Source organism: Coloeus monedula, assembly GCF_965178545.1.
Source record: "Coloeus monedula genome assembly, chromosome: 16".
In the NCBI taxonomy this organism is placed as follows: Eukaryota; Metazoa; Chordata; class Aves; order Passeriformes; family Corvidae; genus Coloeus; species Coloeus monedula.
In genome coordinates, this window is record NC_138796.1 from 9,535,907 (window position 1) to 9,555,983 (window position 20,077).

Sequence of the window (20,077 nt, forward strand, 5' to 3'; positions counted from 1 at the left end):
TATTAACTGAATTTTTTTCTTTGAGCTTCTGTAAATCAGAGCTACAGAAAGGTTACCAATTGATCTTTACATGGGAGACCCAAGTGGAAAGTGCTCCTAAATTACAAACAGAAGCTACTTAATTTATTTTTTTATATTCAAGACAGTATTAAAGTGAAATCTTTTGTCTACAAATAGATATTCCAGTGGTGATTTTGATTTAGTCTGTACATTTTCATTACTCTGAAAATTATTTAAGTAGGTTAGGAAGTGGATGATATCAGGAAAACAGGGGCATCAGAAAGGAAATGTAGTGATCTAAAATTGATCTTTTAAATTGATCTGAAAATAAGCCCGATAGTAGTCCTTTCAACTTTCTATAACATGACCCTAAGATGACTATATGCCTTCAGTGACTAGACTAGGATAAGTTTATCCAAGTAATTTTATATTTAGTACTTAGTTTGATTTCCTAACTGAATTTGCATTAAGTGTGTAGCAATCCCTTGTCTTGGGAGCAGTATTCCCCTCTGAGATAATAAAAGTTTAAATGTGTGCTGCATCATGAGCTTTAATATATTTCATAGTCTATTAGCTGATTTTCAATAAATTCAATATGGCACAGGGCTCCAAATGTTGCATTTGCATGTCTTGCTGTCTAAATGAAATCAGTATCTATGTACATAGAAGAATAGTAAGAAATTTTCCAATGGTTTTATCTAAGAAATTAATCTATGTTTTTGCAGTCCTGAAAAATTTCAATTACAGTGTACAGGATTTCTTAATTAGCTAACTATGGGTTACAGCTTAACAGGTAATGTGGAACTGCCTGATTCACCAAATCACATGTGCAAAGATAAGTGCTTAGTTAAGTTAGGATTTCCATATTAAATAACTTAGTTAAAAATAATTTAAGGTTTTTTTTTTTTTTGGTCATCCTTATCCCCCACATGGATCTTGGGAATGTATACAAAATTCTAAACAATACACTGGTTGAAGTGAGAATAGGCAGGGAGAGAGCTTAGAGCTGGGTGAATAAAGATTTTAATATAGTGTTTACTACATTAAATAAATTTGATTAGAATTATGCAGTGTAGTTGCATTTCATTTTTCCTTCATTTGCCTTCAAAGATGTACTCAATTGTTAAAACAGATGGTCCTGTAGGTGCTTAATTATCCTGGCTTTATTTTCAAAGTGAAAAAGAAATCTGAATACTTCTTGCAGACTTACTGTTGTGGTTCCATCATGACACTAGCTGAATTCTTGTTACCAAAACTAGTTGAATTTTTGTTTACATATGCATATGTAAGTCACAATACTCTGAATCTTTTAAATTCTCAATTGTGCTAATTTTGGAATTATAGTATTCCTTTTTTGGAGTTATAGTATCCTGTAGAAAATGTATTAGTATTTTCTACACTGAAATATTCTAACTTGACAGAGTTTGCATGGTATCTGCATAATATATTGTATTTTGTTGCAAAGAGGCCTCCTATAAATTTGAGAAACTCTAGGCATCTGGAGAGAGAACTTCCAAAAGATCTAGGCATGGGCTGCTTTTGTGGGAGATGTTCACTTCATCTCTGAAATACCACCAGTCCTTAGAAAAATTGAATCTTTTCTCCTAAGGACTTGCAATATCTTGAGGCGAAGGACGATGCTTCAGTCACCAGGAAAAGCTGCAATTCAGTGTTGAAATTGGCCACATCAAAATCCAAATTTTATTTTTATCTAGTTTCTACAAAAATACAGCTGTTACTGCCCACTCTGTGTGACAGTGGTTGGTGCTGCTTTTTTACGTAAGTGTTCTCCTGATATTTGCCTTAGAATTTACTACTAAATTACTGTGGGGTTTGGAGCGGCAAGGCAATGTCATCAGTCCTGTTCCAGCTTAATTTCTGATGTAAAATACTGAGATTATTGACACACACACACACACAGAAAAAAAAAAAAAGAATGAATAAGTTACAGATTCCATTGAAGAAGCAAAGGGAAAGGTCACTCTGGATCTTGAGTTCTGATGCTTGGTTTATAGTTTTTGACTTGTGCTGTTTCAGCATTCTTTTAAACTGTGTCATTCCCTAGAAAAGAGTGAAATCTCAGTTTTCTGTAAGTGTATTTCACTTCTGCATGACATTTTCCTAGAGAAAGCGAATATTTAGCATGTAATTGGTAATAGGCTCATGAAATAATGAGCAGCAAACAAAAACAGAATCACAAAAACTACAGCTGTGTTAAATTATACTTAATGTCCTATACAAGCAGAAAGAATGAACTGTTTTTATTTTCCAAACAATAAAATTTCTAGTTTAGTTTTCAATGTAATTTTGTTAGGAAGTAAATTAAGTTTCATACTTTGGATAAAATTAGGTTTTGCAATTCTGATGCTACAAAGCTAATTTACAAAGTTGAAAAACTGTATTGAGGACATAGAAATCAATTTTATAGTGGTATTAAATTATTTTTTCCTTTGGTCACTGGATGGTAGAATATGCTGGAAACCATGGTAACGAGAAGTGCTGCCATGGTTGCCCCAGAGTCATGTTAAAATGAGCAAGCTGTGTTTGTCTTGATTAGAGTAAGAGAAAGAGAGAGAAAGAGGAGGAAAAGGAAGAAGAGAGAGAATGAGGTTAATGACCTGTACAACAGCAAATGCAGTGTCAGACATGGATCTGTGGCTACAGGATCCTGGAACTTGTGGTGCCTCACATGAAACTGCTGAGCCAGGAGGCTTTAAAGAGTGGAGGACATACATCAGCTCCGTTTGTCTTTACATTATTCCCTTCCCTGTCTGTGTTTTGCAGGTTTATATCAGGATAAAGGATGATGAGTGGAATGTCTATCGAAGGTACGCGGAGTTCAGGAGCTTGCATCATAAATTACAGAATAAATACCAGCAAGTGAGGACTTTTAACTTCCCACCAAAAAAGGCCATTGGAAACAAGGTACTTGAAAGAACTGACAGTATCAGTAAAAGTTGGGGGAAAAACCTCTCTTATCCATACACAAAAAATGAGGTGACTAATAAATGTTTTCACACCTGCTAGACAGTACCTGGTATTTTTATAGACTTTCCCCCTACCAACTGGAGATTCACTGACAGAGGTAATGCACTGGTTTTTCCACTTACTGAAAAGTTTTATTGAATGAAATATTGATGACATACACAAATGTACAAACCCTCAAAAGCTGTACTGGACAGCCCTATATGTAAAATGAAGTCTCTACTCCATTTCTCTCCAAAAAATGCCAGCAATTAACATTGGTGAGTAATTCATTAACTATTATCTGTAAATTTCAAAAAGTATCAATCGAAATTCCTTAAATTTCCTTCACTCTTCATCAACAGTTTTAAGTTCTTTTAACCAGCTTTTTAAAGACATTTAGGTGCTTAATTCCTATAATCTGTGTCTTTGTTTCTTAGCCCTGCCATTTTAAAATGGGAATTTGTGTTTTCCTATCATATAGGGATTTTGAAATGAAACAGTAAATATTGTAGTATTTATATAGTAAATATGTAGTACCATGTAATTAAAACCTTAGTCATCAAAACTTTAAACTGATCAAGAGCTTAAATACACATTGCAATGTACACCACAAGTCCAGTAAGGACTGAGGAGTAATTGAAGTAATTTTCTTTGCAGCATAGGAATTATCTGAAAATTTTATTTAGCTATCACAAGTAAAATACTGGAGATTTAAATCGTGCCTATGACTAAAACCATCCTTACTAAACTGCTGGGTTCTTAAATTAGAGTTCTTAAGGTTAACAAATTTCTTAGCTTTTACATGGGATTTTCTGGTTTTACTATTTTTTTGCCTTTGTATCACTGAGTTCTTGTATTCAATATTTAAGAAGCTCCAACCGTAGTGATTGTGTAGTCATCATAGCACAGCTGACGTAATGACTGCAAAACTCAGATCTTCCTGACATTGTTTTTGGTCTAAGACCACAGTAATACATATATCATTAAAATTCCACAGTCATCCTAATTATATCTGTCATAACTTTGTGTTAGAAAAATCATCTCTGCTAATTTGTATGAAGTAATATAAATTTTCAGAAAGAAATAGAAAAAAATTAGAAATTCCTTACTGACATTCAGATGTCAGTGAACGTGGATTCTGAATGTTTAAAGGGAGTACCTTTGATTGACTTCCAATGATTTCCCAGCTGTTCTGTAAAACCAAATAGGTAAATTTGGCACATGTGACATGGCAGTGTTGCACATAATCTGGAATGGGTAGTGGTGATACAAATATATATGAAATTTATCAATAAAATCCATAGGTCTGTTTGCTTGGCTTAAGGTCCAGTTAATGTAGTTCGCTGCCTGCTGACTGAGGAAATGGAAGTACTTATGAGAGCTTTAATGCTTTTTTTTTATCTATTAGAAGATCCTGCATTTTTCATTTAAATTTTAGTGGACGGTTTTATAATGGAAACCAGGCATTTTCTTCTTTGTTACATAACTAATTCTCCTTTTTTGAAGTGATGGAGTATCAGCCACTTCACTACATTACAAAAGCTGCCTTTTAAGCTTTTTTGATACTCTTTCACCCTTAATTACTTTAAATACTAATTGAATTACAACTTCAGTTGCACAATTGATGCATACAAAATTATCAGTTGAGCAACTCATTAAAAATTTTGCATTGCTTTTTCTTTCAGTGCTTTAGCTTTGAGCCAAAATTCTACCTTAATCTTGCGTAAACTCACAACCACTTATCAGACCTCAGAAAAAGGGTCTTTTCTTTGCAGTAAGGAGTGGGTGCCATCCCTTTCACTCCTGAGAGACTCCTATGATGAGACGTGGGGCAGTGGTGTGGCTGTGAACTTGCAAGTCAGAGAGTGATGCTTTCACCTCAGCTGTGCAAGGCTCAGTTTGGCACACAAGAGCTTATTTGCACAGCACATTGTGCAGGCAGATTTTTGTCCTTTTAGTGGCGCTATTTTCTCTGTGTGTCAGAGAATGTATTGCCCTTAGGAATTTGTATCATTTTATGCAGTAGTCCTTGGGAAATAATTGTGCTGTGTGACTGAGATGGTTAAAGGCCCTGAGATGGCCCTGCTTTCCACGGCCAGTTGAAGGTTTAAAATGAAGGTTTAAAAATTCAGTATAAGATTAAGTAATTCATGTGGAAATTTCTGTCTTGGAATTTTCAGTTTAGGATGAGAATTTGTGCAGGATATTACACATGGAAATGCTTGGTAATTAACATTAGAAGAGATATTGCCAATACTACTTTTTTCAATAGTGCTTTTTAAATTTAGTTGCTACCAAAGCACATTCACCTTTAGATATGAACTTAGGTTTCAAAAGATATTTTTTCTCTCTGATATTAGTTTTGCTGCTTTTGATAGAATTGGAGCTGTCTTCCCATTCCTAGATTAATCAATACAATTTTAAATCAGTGCCTAAAGAACAGTTTCAGTAGCTGAATTCTGCTAACAAAAGTATCTCTTACATTAATCTATGGTTTTCATATCCTTTGCAACTCCTCAGTGTTACTAGATTCCCAAATAACATATTGGTAAAAAACAACCCTCCATGTGTAAATGGCTAAAATTTATTATTTTACAGCTTTTGGAAAAGGGCACTGATGCTTTTATATCCTTCAGGTCACTACCTGGATGAGTTTATTCACTGCATCACTCAATGCACTCTGTACTGTGGGGCTAATGAAGGTGATGTGCTTATTGTAAATGTCAGAGGCATCCAAAGGTCTTGCTGTAATTGATACCAGCACTAAATTCCATGTTCAGTTATGTGTCCCAGATTTAGGGAACCTCCAGGATCAGAAGAGGACACCATATTCCTCAGAATGACCTGGAATCACTCCTGCAGACTGACAAAATACTGTCCAGTGCCTTGCTATGCAAAATATTGGAGCTCAGAGGAGGGAACTGAACTAGAAGAGAGTAATGTAGAATAAAATACAGAGAAGTATTAATTTTCATGCATATTTTTCCTGTTTACTGCAATAGAAGTCAAGGAGGTGAGGTTCAAATGCAAAGTTGCAGAGTTTGACATTGGGAAAATGCAAAAAGAAAGCAGAATTTCAGCTGAAGGAGGATTTTAAAAAGTCAGAATATCAAATATTTTTGCATTTTAGTATTACATTCATCAAGTAGCAGTGGAATTTGAAAATATTTAACAATTATAAACCATTATTATATACCTTAATTTTGATAATTATGTTTTTAAGGCACTTTTGCCTTTCCATTGTTTGCCTTCAGTTGGGACATTTATCTTAAAAGTTCATATTCATGCTCTTTCAACAAATTATGTACGTAGGAATAAAAACTAGCTTTAATGCTTGAGGAAACATAAATTTAATATACAGAAAACCAATTAGTTGAAAAATAACTGAAAAGAAGAAAGAATACTGCTTTGGACAAGTAACCTTTTTACAATTACAAAGAAGAGTGTGTATTTGCCTTTCAGTTTGGTAACCTCATTTTCAGCATATTAGTTTAACATTTGAATTTAGTAAGTTAGAACTAAAATAAAGCGGGAAAGAGAATAATTTGTTTTGTATATGTTGCTTTGAATCAAGTTAGATATTTACTGAAGGAAAATAATAATGCTTGCAAGAGTCCATGTATTAATTTTCATATATACTAGGCCCCATGCTGTATATGTTCTACTAAAGATCTTTCAGTTCTGGTGGCAAATATAGTTGTCAAAATCTTTATGAGTAATCCTGGCAAGAATAAGTGTTCTTTCTTCAATTCATCAATGCTTTGTTTGAGTAAAACAAGAAATATATTTGTTCCCTTGTGGTGTGTGTATAAGAGAAATGTCATATACTCATCATATATTTTAATTATTTTTAAACTGCAGATCAATTTCTTTAAAACTTACAAATTTTAACTGTATTGTTAATACTTGAAGGGTTCAGTTTTTGTAATTTTAAAACATGCTCACTGTGTATCAGCCTGGTTTGTGATTTGCTCAGTATTTTATATGTAGTTGTATATACCAATATTTGTAATTTCGAACTGATTTTTCTTGCAAGAAACAGATTTTTGCCTTTTAGCAAGCCTTCAAGTACTTTGGATGCTTTGAACTCATCCTTCCATTCTCACTGTTTGTCTTTGTGACTGCTGCCTTCCTGTCAGGAATGCCCCAGGACAGGCTGGGTTCCATGGGGCAGCACTCCAGGTCTGCAGTGTGCCCAGTTATGGGAAGCTCATGAGGAGGAGCTTTATACAGTCACAGCACTTGATTGTAAAGGGTTCCCTGTATGTTTTTGCATAGAAATACGATTTTTTTTCATTTAAGATAACATTTAGCTAAGGAACCTTTGCTGGTGCTGTGTTGGTATCTCTCAAAATAATGATTAAGTATTAATACATGAATATTTACTGGACTTATTAGTCTAATATTTTGAATATTGCAGCATCCTTAAAATATCAGTTGCAGCTTCTACATTGGGCAGATTATAGTAATCAAGTAAAGATTTAATTAAGAATCCTCTTGCAATAGTGTTGTCCCAATAGAGGGCATAGCAAAATAGAAATGGTTCTTTAATTCCACTGAAGACCTGAATTCAGTGATTGTCTAAGTGAGGAGAAATTGAATCAGGTAGCTTTGCACTGAGTGCTGACTTGACTGCATGATATCCTCTGCTTTCCTTTAAAACATTGGATACCCCATATGGAAAGAATACACAGCACTTTCCTGAGATCAGAAGAGTGACTTTGCTGTGACTTCTCAGCTGCATTGAGGGAACAATACAGAACTCTAAAATAAGTTTCTGTCTCAGAGAAAACATTGAGAGCAACATAATTCATCATCTTTAGCCCATGCAACTGAAGTCTGTGAGCTGTATCTCCAGCCATAGCTTGTTTCATGCCCAAATGTTAGTTCAACAAAATGAATATGTACTTTTCACCTGTCAGTGACTAACCTGAATTGTAGATTAATTTGTGTATGTCCCTATTTTAAAAAGTTCAGGAATATTATGTACATGTATTTTAAAAGATATCTATTTGTATATACACATATATACGAGTAGGTACATGGCAGCATCATTTAGGATATATATGAAGCATTTAGGATATATAGGAAGTTGGCTTCTGGAATGTATCTTGTGATTCTGCAAGTTCTGTTCCCCAGGGGCTCTATCCTTCTCTATTTATGTCAGTGGAAATCCTGCCTTTGCTCACAGAGTGCAGATGAATTTCTTTTCTTTTGTTCCCAGCAGCAAAGTTGCCTTTTATCAGTGTTTGGTCTGTTTGCCTGTTGCTGAAGATAGTGAAGAGTTTAAGATAGGATGCAGGATAACTATTTTAGGATTAAAAAGCAGAGAACATAAAGATTTTATTGCAAGTAAAAGAAAACAAGAGAGCTTGCTCTTGTGCTTATAATGTTTATTGGTTTTTAAAATTTGTCAAGTAAGGAGTTGTCTGGCTCTATGTGTGTGTGTATATATATATATACACATATATATATATATATGAAGTAATTTGAAGCCATTCAAATTAGAGTTTGAGTGTTAATAATTTTGCTCTTACGGGTTTCACATGGCTTCATTGATGTGTAACCCCTGTTATGCATTTCCTTCCCGTAAAAGTTAATTGCCATTTTTGGCAAGCAGGACCTGTCTATTCAGAGGCAGTACCCCCTTAAAGCTGCTTTTTAGACCAGGTGATGGAGGAAAGAAAGTCCCTTTGGAAAGGGATGAAAGGAGAAGCAGCAAGATAGGAACAAGACTTCTTAAGGAACGCACACACCCCTCCCATGCAAAATATGTATTTGAAAATAGGAAGTACAACAATTCCTGTTTAACTAGTACATAGACAATAACAGAAGACATATGGAATGTTTGAAAGAGGATGGTGCAGGAAGAATCTTAGGGGAGGAAGTAATTTCATTTTAGATTTTGATGTTTTTCTTTCCAAATTCAGCAAAGCAATTCAGGACATCCTAAAATTTAAGTATGTGTTTGGCTTGCGTTGGAATCAGAAGTACAGATATATGTGCTTTTGTCCTCTGTGGGATGTAGGAGCTCATAAAAACTATCTTTCATCAGATTAATTTGTCAAAGTCAGACTGCCAGGGGGAGCTAAGAAGAAAGCAAAACTTCTGGTTAATGCACTTGGGACAGGGGGTTAAATAATGTTTCTTGGTACTAAGCTTTCATATCCAGTGTCTTCATGTGGAATTGGTAGAAAATTATGACTCTCTGATGTTTTGGAGTTGGAATACATTTATTAAAGGAGAAAAGCTTTGAAAATATAAATCCTCAAGTTATATATTATAAATTTGAAGATTGCTTTCATTAAAGATTGCTTTCATTAATGCTACCTAGGTTGATTTTTGGATGATGTAATATAGAAGCTTAAATTCCGTATTATTCTTGATTTTCAAAGTAAGTAGCTTTTAATTTTCAACCCTCTTAGTGGTCTTAACTAGTGTATTGAGTTATTTTCATACAGTCTTTTGCCTTGTGGGTTACAGGAAAAACTGTAGCTAATATAAATTTGATAGATATGCTTGTGCTGTAGTGTGGGTAAAAGGAAAAGAAATGGATCCATTGTGTTCAAACCAGGAAAGGAACTCAATCTCATATTTAGCTGAATGTAATAATTCTGTAACATAACACTGTTTTTTATGCCATTTTAAAGCCACAAAAGAAACTTTGTCCTGTAAGTTCACTGTATTACTTTGTAGCTGAAAAGTTCAATTCTCAAAGAACCTTTAAATAGCCTTTGGGATTAAATGAATATGATCTGGTTTTCACATATGTAACTTAATTGTAGTGCCATACAAATAGAAATAAAAATAATGTGACTCCTGGCATAGTCATTAAGATTTCTAGTCACAGCCCACCTGTTTCCTGGCACTGTCACCTGCACACTAAGGGGGAATACAGAGTATTTCAGATTTTGAATCCAGATCCTCTGGGTTTTCTACTGCATAAGACTGCAGTTGATATTTTATGTATACAGCACTTAGAAAAGAGCATTCAGTTCTTCTTCATTTCCATTTTTTTGTCATATCAGTATCTGAGAGAAGAGAAATAAGTCAGCAGGAAATGGTTGGCTTTTATATGACAAATACTTTATAGTAAATGCTTCCCATTGTGTGGTATGAAATGTCTGGGTTACCTGAAACTCGGCATGAAGGTTAAATCGAGCAGAGTGCAGAGCAGCATATTTCATTTTCAGGGCTTTAATTTAAAAGGTAAACAGTTCTCCAGCTCGTGCTTCTCCATCTCCATCAGAATGTCTCACTGAATTAATCTGTTCATTTGGTGCTCAAGGGCACCATTTCAATGAAATAGTGAATTGAGTCGTTTTCTTTTCGAGTTACAAAAATTCCTTGCTAATTGCTGTTGAAGTTTAGGAAGAAGGAATACAGACTATTTAGGGTCTACAAAACAAAACTTTGCCTGTCAAGTGATGTTTTTATTCTTGCTGTCTTGTAATGCTATAATTAAGAGAAGTGATTTATTCTAACAAATTATTGAATATAGAGCCCATAGAAACAGTTCAGATGGTGTTGCTTTGCATCATGACATTATGGGGAAAAAAAGGAAAGTAATTTACATGCTGCTTGGACAACTGCTCGATAAAAATATGGCAGTTTTATAACAACTCATGCGTCATTTAGATATTCTAGTAGCCTCCTGGTATAAAATGAAAACATAAAAATAAATTTTCTAAATTTGTTTCTTATTGTGATGGTGATGCTAAATTACCAAGTTACTTGGATTAATAAACTTCCTTTCAGAGAGATCTTAACAGGGACACCTAATTACAAAAATAAAAGTAAACCCTTCTTTTTTTAAATTTGAAATTTTACCCACATTTTTCCCTTTCCTTACATATCAGTGTGCTTGATTTCACCTCTCTTCTCCTCCCAAAATATATTGTCTTAGAAATATTGTCAAATTTTAATCTTACTTGCTCTACAGCTTTTTGGGCAATTGCATTTACTAAAGATATTCAGTGTTAATTTTTTAAAAAAGAAAACTAAATATTGAATACTTCAGATCGTGTGAAATGCTGGAGCCACTTCCTGCATGGAAAATCTGATTTCCTTCATTGTACTGTGTAAAATATCTTTGCATGAAGGCACAATAAGTAATGGGCAGTTAATATCAATATTCCTCATTAATTAAGTTTTTCTTTTAGAAAACAGTCATACCATCTGATTGTATCCAAATAAATTTTTTGTTAAAGGAGAATCTAGTCTTTTACCTGGGAGTAAAGTTGTTAAGTTGTTATTTCCTTATTAATGATTTTTTAAGGGAAAACATCACTGTAAGGTTATTGTACATATAAGCTTGTATTGTAAGCACTGTATGTACCATGTTTCTAAAGGGTTTTGAGGTGGGGTTTTTTTGTTGTTATTTTAAATTTAGAGTCTGTCTTTATTGGTCTTCAGGGCATTTTCAACCAGATTAAAGAAAGAAATTAAGAAAGAAAACTGCAGTGCTGGAGAGAAGCACTGAACTGAGACACATTTTAACTAATATTGTTGATGGTTATTACTGTAATATAGTCTAGTGAAAAAATGGATCTCAATTTCATGAACTGTTGTGTTGTAGTTTGCAGAATCTCCTGAATAAAATTACAGGGTAGACGGATAATGCTTTATCTGAGGAGAAGACAGAAACAGTGTTTCCCTATTCAATAGCTGAGCAAAAGACTAGCCCTAGGGGTCTTGCTGCAGTTTTTTATTGATGCTTTTTAATTAACAGTTGATTCCTGACCAGTTGACAAATTAACACATGGTTGGCATGTGCCTTTATATAGCAAAATATTTAGATGACACTGGATTTTATTAGCATAACATTACTGAGTTATTTTTCTAGCAGTGGCATTAAGCACAACACTAAAAAGAGATCTATTTTAGATTTATTCTCAAGCTTTCTTTTTTCTGTTGGCATATTTACTGATTTAAATGTTGCTTTGATTAAACTGGTGCTTGACTGAGGGCATTGCAGGACTGTAGCTCACCCTCAACGTGTCTGCTACTGCATGGGTTTGCAGCAATGCCTTTTTCCAGCTACTTTATCTGAAAGCATTGCTTTTCTGGTACCATTGAAATGAACCCAGAGCTGGAGATGGAAATGCATCAGCTATTTGAGTAGAAACACAGAATAATAATTACAATTATGTAGTTAATCTCTGTTTAAAGGAAAATAGATTTCTTTTCAAAACTGACATTTCCTTGATTTCTTCTTTGTATCTCATCCTCTTAAATTCCTGTTTGTTCCACTGAACAGTAGTTGTACAAAAAAATCTCATGCTGGGAAGGGGAAAATGGCAATTTCATGTATTGTATACCCCTGTTATGTTGTATAATGCTGGCCTGGCTCTGCCATACAGAAACTGGCAATACAAGTAAGATGGAAATTTTAAGCTTATGTACTTTCAATAATTTTGAGATGATTTTTGTGTAATATGGTGGTATCTGGTATGTTTAGGATTGGAAACTGTACCTTCCTAAAAGTTTTATGATGCAATAGTTACTGAAGGACAGAAGTTTTATTTTACTGTTACCTGTGCAAAGGCATCAATTAACCTGTAAAATGAATATTTGCTATAAAACTTTTAATTACAAACTAGTGAGAATGATGCAGCAATTGAATATTTCATTAGCTCCCATCTCAGCTTCTGATTTCCAGCTTCATTTTGAGGTTAGCATTTGGTGCCTCATAAATAGATAAAGACTGGTTTGATAATTTTGCTGAGACTGGTTGCCAAGACGGTGGAAAATAATGGGCTACATTAGAATAACCTGAGTTTATTTCTGCATTTGCAAGTTGAACTTTGAATAGCACTATTGTCAGCTTTATTTGGGATGGGATGCGTTGTGTAGTATCAGAGGCTGATTAAAGTCCTAAAGCCATATTTCCTTTTATTTCATATTTCCTTTTATCTTAATTGAGTTACATTGAGCCTTCAGCTGTTTGGTTGTTTCGTTTTGTTTGAGTTATTTTTTCCCTGGTGCTACCAACAGGAGGTTGGTTAAATGATAAGTAATGGTTAGAACCTCAGTGAGTTTGATGTTGATGGCAACAGCACCAAGCCCAGAATCTAAAAGTGTTTTATCTGTCCCTAAATCATGGCAGGTAACCATGGCAATCATAGCATTTCCAAAAGCTCCTGGAAAATATTTGAAACATCTTAAGTGAGCTGTCCCATTAATAATGAAGAATATCAGTGTTTTACCATCTGTTCCATACTAGCAGTGTGTATAAAAGACCGGCAGTTGTGTGAAACAATTTAAACTGCAAGTGGGAATGAACTTGGCTTGTAATGAAAAACTGCAAAACAGCATGACATAAAATTTTACCATATAATCAAGCCTCTGCTTCTTAGTTTTACACCTTAACATCATCTTCTAATATATGTTGAGAGTCTCTAAGTTTTCCATTATCAATTACAATTTTCAGAGATTTGTAATTTGATATTAGTATTTTGCTGTAGGCAGAAGAAACGTGGCAAATTATCAGTCAAAAAGAATCTTATACAACATTTTGGGAGACATGAATTTCAGATTAAAAATATTTTCCCAGATGTGTTTTGATGCTTCTGTAATCTGAAGGAGGTTTGCTTGTTAACTGAACTTTTGTGGTCTCTTAATCAAAACTGTGTGCTCTTGACCTGTGGGCTAGGAAATTACTTTCACTGTAGTTAGTGCAGAAACAGCAGTAGTTTTATTTTTTCAGAAAATATGCCTAAGAAACTTCAGTGAAATCTTAAAAGTGGGTCTTTATTTAAGTACTGTTACTTTATCTTGCTGTGTATTTGTTTTCCTAAAAATGAAACTATGTAATCTAACCTTTAATAATGTGAAAATGCAAGGTTTTTTTGCAAAGTGTATGTATTTGTAATTTTAGCAGAATTGCTTTTTCCTCAAAGTACATTCACATCAAGTGTACATAAATGTGTATCTTGAACCTTAGGGGAAGATCTTTGCTGTTATCTGTGTGAGTACATATGCAAATGTAGGCTTGTATTGACTCATACAGTCACCAGAGACATGTACTAAAAGTAAGGGGTGGGTGTCACTGATACAAATCCAAATCAAAAAAATTTCTCTTCGCTTTTTGCTTGTAAATAGAAGTAGGTGTTTGTTTACGGGTTGGAATGCAAAGTACTACCTAGATTTCTGCTGTGGATAATTGGGCCCAATCAAAAGAAGGTTATAGGTATCTTTTTATAATTTAAGACTGAAAAAATTGGCCAGGCTTTGAGTCAGTTGTGTTTTTCTGTTACCAATTGTTTTGTTTACTATATTGTGACAAAAACTCTTTATTGCTGCAACAGCTTGGCAGTAACCACTTTGTGCTAAAATCATCGCTCTGAGTAGCCAAAGCACACGTTTCATGATAAAGTACCGACCTGGAGCTGAATCATTTTGACCTTGGTTTACATTGCTTCTGGTGAGGACAACGAGCCTTAATACATGGTGCAGAATTTCATGGTAGATTGCTTGTTGTTTGTTTTACAGATCAAATTCATGTCAGACTAAAAGAACATTTTTAACTGTTTTCAGGCTGAGTTTTAATTTCTGGGATGTTCTGCCTTTTTCTTGGACAAATGGCAGAAAAAAATCCATATTATAAGCACTAATATGATCAGCTGTAAACAGCAAAAAGTGCATTCCCTAAGCATGTTCTGGCAGTCTTAATTAGAAAAGTTCTTTGTGCCATTGTTTTCTGTAGTCAAGGAGACTCTTTACAGTAACATAAGGGATAGAAAGTACCTACATTCAGCATTTGGCTCCTGTGTCTATAACAGAAGTCCTTTCTATGAAAGGAGATGTTTTTAGTTAAATACATTGAATACATATGCAGTACAGAAGTCATACTAAAAGAATGCAGCTTCTGCTTAAGAGAAAATTTAAACATAATTGAAATTATTTCACAGAAAATATTGCTGTTGAAGATTTGTGACCAAACAAACTTCAGAACCGAAAAAGTTGATGAATGTGGTATTTAAAAATGGAGGTTTTCTTGTGATCTTGAAAACATAACTGACAAAAGTGATGAAAGTAGAATGAAGGAAGTGCAGTGAGGGTGAGGCAGTTCTTGGAAGGGCTCTGAGCTGAGGCTGGGCCTGCACTGGAACTGGGTCATGGAGCAAAGCAGGATTATTCTCCCCCGATGGCACAGCCCAGCAGGAGCTGGGGAGAGGATGGCTCCAATGGAAATGGGCTCAGGTGCCAAATGTCACCACTGCTCATGTGGGTAAAGCTTCCAGAACCAAAGCTCTTCCACAAACTTTTTCTTCTTCCCAGACATCTCCCATGCATCCCTTTCTTGTCTTCTGCCTCATGCAGATGGTGGCAGCAAATCAGTGTCCCTCCAATGGGATGATGTGATACTTTAAATCCTTGGAGACGAAAGAGGGGAACACAAGGCTGTTCCTTGACCTTCACCAAAGAATCCAGTGGGAACAAAAATCTTAGTGAAAAGGAAAAAAATAGTAACATAGGTGTTACTCAGTTGTTTAATTAGCGTTGAACAGCATGTTAATTTATTATTATAGTTCCATTTTATGGTAATATTATGTGTCATCACAAATTAGAATGTTTGCTTTAATGTTCCCAACAGCTTGTATAGGCTTCTGTTCCATACATTTGTCCTCCTGCAGCAGGGCAGGGAGAAAGCTCTGCTCTGTTCCAGCAGTAGCTGCTCTCAGCTGTGGGAGCTGGGCAAGTGACTCTGCAGAGGGGGTTGGGTGAAGTTCCAACGCAGCAGCTTTGTTGGTTTAGTACAGGATGAGTTTCAAATCACTTGCAACACAACTGGTGTGTGGAGTGTGTGTATGTTGCTGAAAAACCATGTGACTGATAAAAATGAAATAGCAAACTATATAATATGTAGTAGGGTACTCGGATCTTAATTGAATTAATTTATTTGATTAATGAATACATTAATCAATTTTGCATTACATTACTACATTGAATGAAATGTATTAATCTAGAACTGGAATGTTGAAACAGGACTGGACATCTGTGTAAGTTCATATGTAGAAAACAAAAATAAAATGAATCTGTATATATTTTGGAATTTTGTGAATTTAATTAAACAAGCCCTGCTTAAGTTTTTGAAGTCTGTAAGTATGGATGTCTTCAGCAATTTCTTATGTCTTACTCTGTTATGTCCCTACAATTATGTATAATTCGTTATTCCTAAAAATATTCCTGTTCTTGGTAACCTCTAATGAGAGGGAAGAACAGAACAGCATGTCAGAGAAGGTTCTAGGAATGCTACAGCAAATTCCTCCTGAACTCGAAGGAGCATCCCTGCTTTGATGATGATGTTCTGTTCTGTTTAGGGAAGCAATAACCTTCAGATTTGCATGGCAGCATGGGCTGAACCTTTTCCATACAATGAATTTATTCAGTGTTGTCAAATGTATTTATGGTGTTTTGTTGGTGGGTTGGTTTTTTTTCCTCCCCCCAAGAAACAAAAATTAATTTCAATGCCTTTTCGTACAGACATAAATAATACAGGTTGAATAGACACATCTTTTAGATAACAGTCATTTTTGAGAGCTGTAATTGTCTAATAATGGGTTTGGCTTTGTGCCTAAAGAACATACTGTGACATTTAAACCAGGAGAGCAGTGCCAGCACTCCTGAGATGGAACACTCTGGCTGTAGCATAAAGCATCCAGCGCCTGATGTCACTGCAAACCTGTTAGAGCTCCCTGGTACTGGGAAGTGTGTCACCTTTAGATTACAGTTCCCTGCAATTGTGATCCCTCACAGGGAAAGGGTTTAAACTAGATGTAAGTTACAGGATTCATGGCATCTTGCTGGATGTGATAGACTTTTAACTTCTAAGTCCATCAGTGGAATGTGGAGTTTATAGAACTATTCTTCTTATTTGAGCCAACATAGTATAAAATCCTGGATCTGAAATGCTACAGAAACTTCAGTAAAACATTTTAATGAGAGTTTTGATATAATACTTTTAAAAAAATCTATATGAAGACATAATCAAAATAATAATTTAATAACAGAAAAATGCTGGACTCATCCATTGTGGAGTTTGTGTACCCAAGAGCTGAAAAGTATGAACTGGGGCGACATTGGGGGAGTAAGTCAGCATTTCCTCCTGCAAAGACTGGTAATTCTGGATTTCAAAAAAATTGCATAAATTGTTTTGCCACAGCCTCTGTGCTGCTGTTTTGCTCTGCCTCTCTCAGATTGCAGTGGTTTATGGTCCAGAAAAGACAGATTCTGCCAGGGAGAGGATCTGGCATCCTGTCAGTGTATGTTTTTGTAAAACAGGTTTTATTAGGATTCATGATTTTCCTTTATCTCTAAGGACAGAGTCAAGGGGGTTTTGCATATTGCCAACGTATTTATATAGCCATAACAACAGAGATCATCAAAATACCAATTTTTATGCTTACTAGGACTGTTTAGTTACATTATAAAGTTGAGAGACATGTTCTTTGTGCAATTTATATTTTTGCCTCTCTATTTTTAGGATGCAAAGTTTGTAGAAGAGAGACGCAAGCAGCTACAAAATTACCTAAGGAATGTAATGAACAAAATTATTCAAACTGTGCCAGAATTCACAGCCAATCCCAAAAAAGAGACACTTATTCAGCTGATGCCCTTTTTTGTGTAAGTATCCATCAAGTACTCAAGAAAATATTAAGGTTTTTTCATCACAGATTAATTTAAAATATAATGCCAGCATCTCCAAAATCTTTAAAATACTTTGTTTTGGTTTTTCGGGTTTTTTTAATAGAAGGCTCCTGTTCAGATTGCAGATGCTTTTGTTACATTTAGGAATTTATGACATATAGAGTATTTTTTTGTTTATTTAAATGGTGACTTTGAATGAAAATCACAGTGTAAAGCTTTCAGAAATACCTAAGTGACTTCAAAATCTGCATCTATACATGCTCTTCAAACATTAGGTGTTTCCAATTTCTTTTATTTGGTCTTTTTTAGTTTTGTTTTGTTTTTGCTTGTGTGGGCTTTGTATTGTTTTTTAATATTTATTTTGGGGGGTGACAGTAGAGCACTGTTAGGGTCCTCACTAACCAAATAAAAAAGCCAAGCTGTTGAACTCTGTCTAGGTGAGTTTTGCAGTCTGCTGATGCATGTTTTGATTTCATTATGTTAAAGTTGAATATGTTCAGAAATAATTGAACGGTTGCCTGTTAAGCATCTCAAACCCTTTGACATACCATCCTACAAGGGATATAATCTGGTAAAACTGTCCCTTTCTCCTTTAAACTTCATTCTTTATGTATTTGTAAATGATATTTTAAATTATTTAAGAAATAGTATTAATGAAAATTGGTTTTTGAAAGTTCTGTTGTTTCTTTCACTAGTAATTTTTCAGTGGAATGGTTTTTCAGTACCACACCTGGACAAATTATGGATAGATTGAGAGCTCATTTACAGTCAGTCCTCATGTTAAATTTGCTGTCCACAAGTCTCTGCACAGGGATTGTGCATCCACGTCTGTGAATCCACAGATAGATTCATTTGCAGCTTCAAGACCAATTTCAAATGAATATATTTCATAGCAGCACACATATTTAGTTGTATTATTTCCTGGTCTTTTGCAGAGTGTGTCAGATTTTCAAGTTGAAATTGCATTTCAAGAAAGCTCTATTTATTAGAAAATGTAATAGATGAGTGGAAGAATGCCAAGATGCATTTTGTGGCATTCATGAATTTCCAATTTTTCTGTGGATTTGAAATCAATTTGATGAGACGTTTTGATGATGGTGTTATAAATGGTGAAGTGATGTTTGTGGGGACAAACTTCTTAAGAGACTTGCCTTTTGCTCCCTAAGAACTTACTGTTGTAGAATTTGACTTAGGGCTGTAAAGATGGAAATGGTTTAAAGTTCCAGTTGAGGGGCCCATGTGTAGCTTTTTGTTGAGTCATTTTAAAGACGTTATCCTTTATGTTACTTTGGTTTTGTTTTTTAAAGAAGAGGGAGGCAAATACAAAATACATTTGCAATTGTAAAATTTAGTTGTAAATGCAATTATACTCCTTTTCCTGTGGTGGTTTTTTTTTTTAATCTTAATACACTGTTGTTACAGAAGTAATTTATTACAATATTTTTTGGTTCTACTTTGAGAAATGATATTTCAAGAATAGTGTATTTATAATCTCCTGGCCACTTATGTCAAAAACAGGAGGGGAGAAAAGCTTCATCTTATACCTCAGCCCTAAACAATTGCCTTCTGATACTTAATAACATTTCTTTTCTAAGGATGTAAGTAGAATTTAAATCTCATATTTTTTGTTTCTTAAAAGAAGTGCCAAGTATGGGGACCTGCACGGTACAAGATTAAAATCACAATCCATGTAATGCATTCTACCACTGCTGCACAAGTCTGAGTGAACACCATTTCCCTCTCATAAAACCCTCCAACTCTATTTCTTCTAATAAATGTAATCTAGGGAGAGATTCAGTTAATTTCAGAAAGAGCAAAGTTTTATTGAGAAGACAGCATGTTTAAGTTCCAATATTCAATGGGTACAATTTAGTTAGTAAAGCATTGTGATACAAAATAATGCAGTTATCTCTAAGGAGAGAGATTTGCTGAAGGAAATTGGCCAACACCATTTATGATCTGTTCCTAAACAGCACTGTGATGCACTGCACTGGTGCTAACCCTGCTTTGGGTGTGCCACAGGTGGCAAAAAATCTGCTTATTTTTAGAGGGGTTTTTTTCATTTGGCAATTTCATAACTCTTAACACATTGCATATGAGAATGGACTGGAATGTTCTGTGATATCTGGACATTATGGCAAAGAGATTCTGTTCATATATGTACCTGTGAATTATTTCCTGAGAACATTTTGTTATATAACAGATATATCAGCTTTCTCTCTTGGCTAGAGTAGATAGTTCTCTCTGGGAATACTAGTGAGATTCTGGAAAAATTCAGCTGTTGAGCAAAATAACTATATTCCTCACAGACAGCAGCAGACAAAATAGCTTTTTAATGCATTTTACTACTGACATATCAGACTCTTCTGCAGCTAGAGCAGCAGCATTAAATTAATAAAAAGAACTTTTCTTGAATGTGCTCCTATCAGCGTCTGAAAGTGCCATCATTTCTAGGCTA

The 20,077-nt window shown here is 34.7% G+C and overlaps 1 protein-coding gene across 1 annotated transcript in view; it reads left to right on the top strand.

Moving 5' to 3' along the window:
* SNX29 (sorting nexin 29) overlaps nucleotides 1–20,077 on the top strand; it is a 101,617-nt gene that overhangs the window by 53,295 nt on the left and 28,245 nt on the right. Inside the window, exons 19-20 of the mRNA XM_082291900.1 lie at nucleotides 2,785–2,925; nucleotides 17,456–17,595. Coding sequence (XP_082148026.1) covers nucleotides 2,785–2,925; nucleotides 17,456–17,595 — 281 coding nt within the window. The remainder of the gene's footprint in view (nucleotides 1–2,784; nucleotides 2,926–17,455; nucleotides 17,596–20,077) is intronic.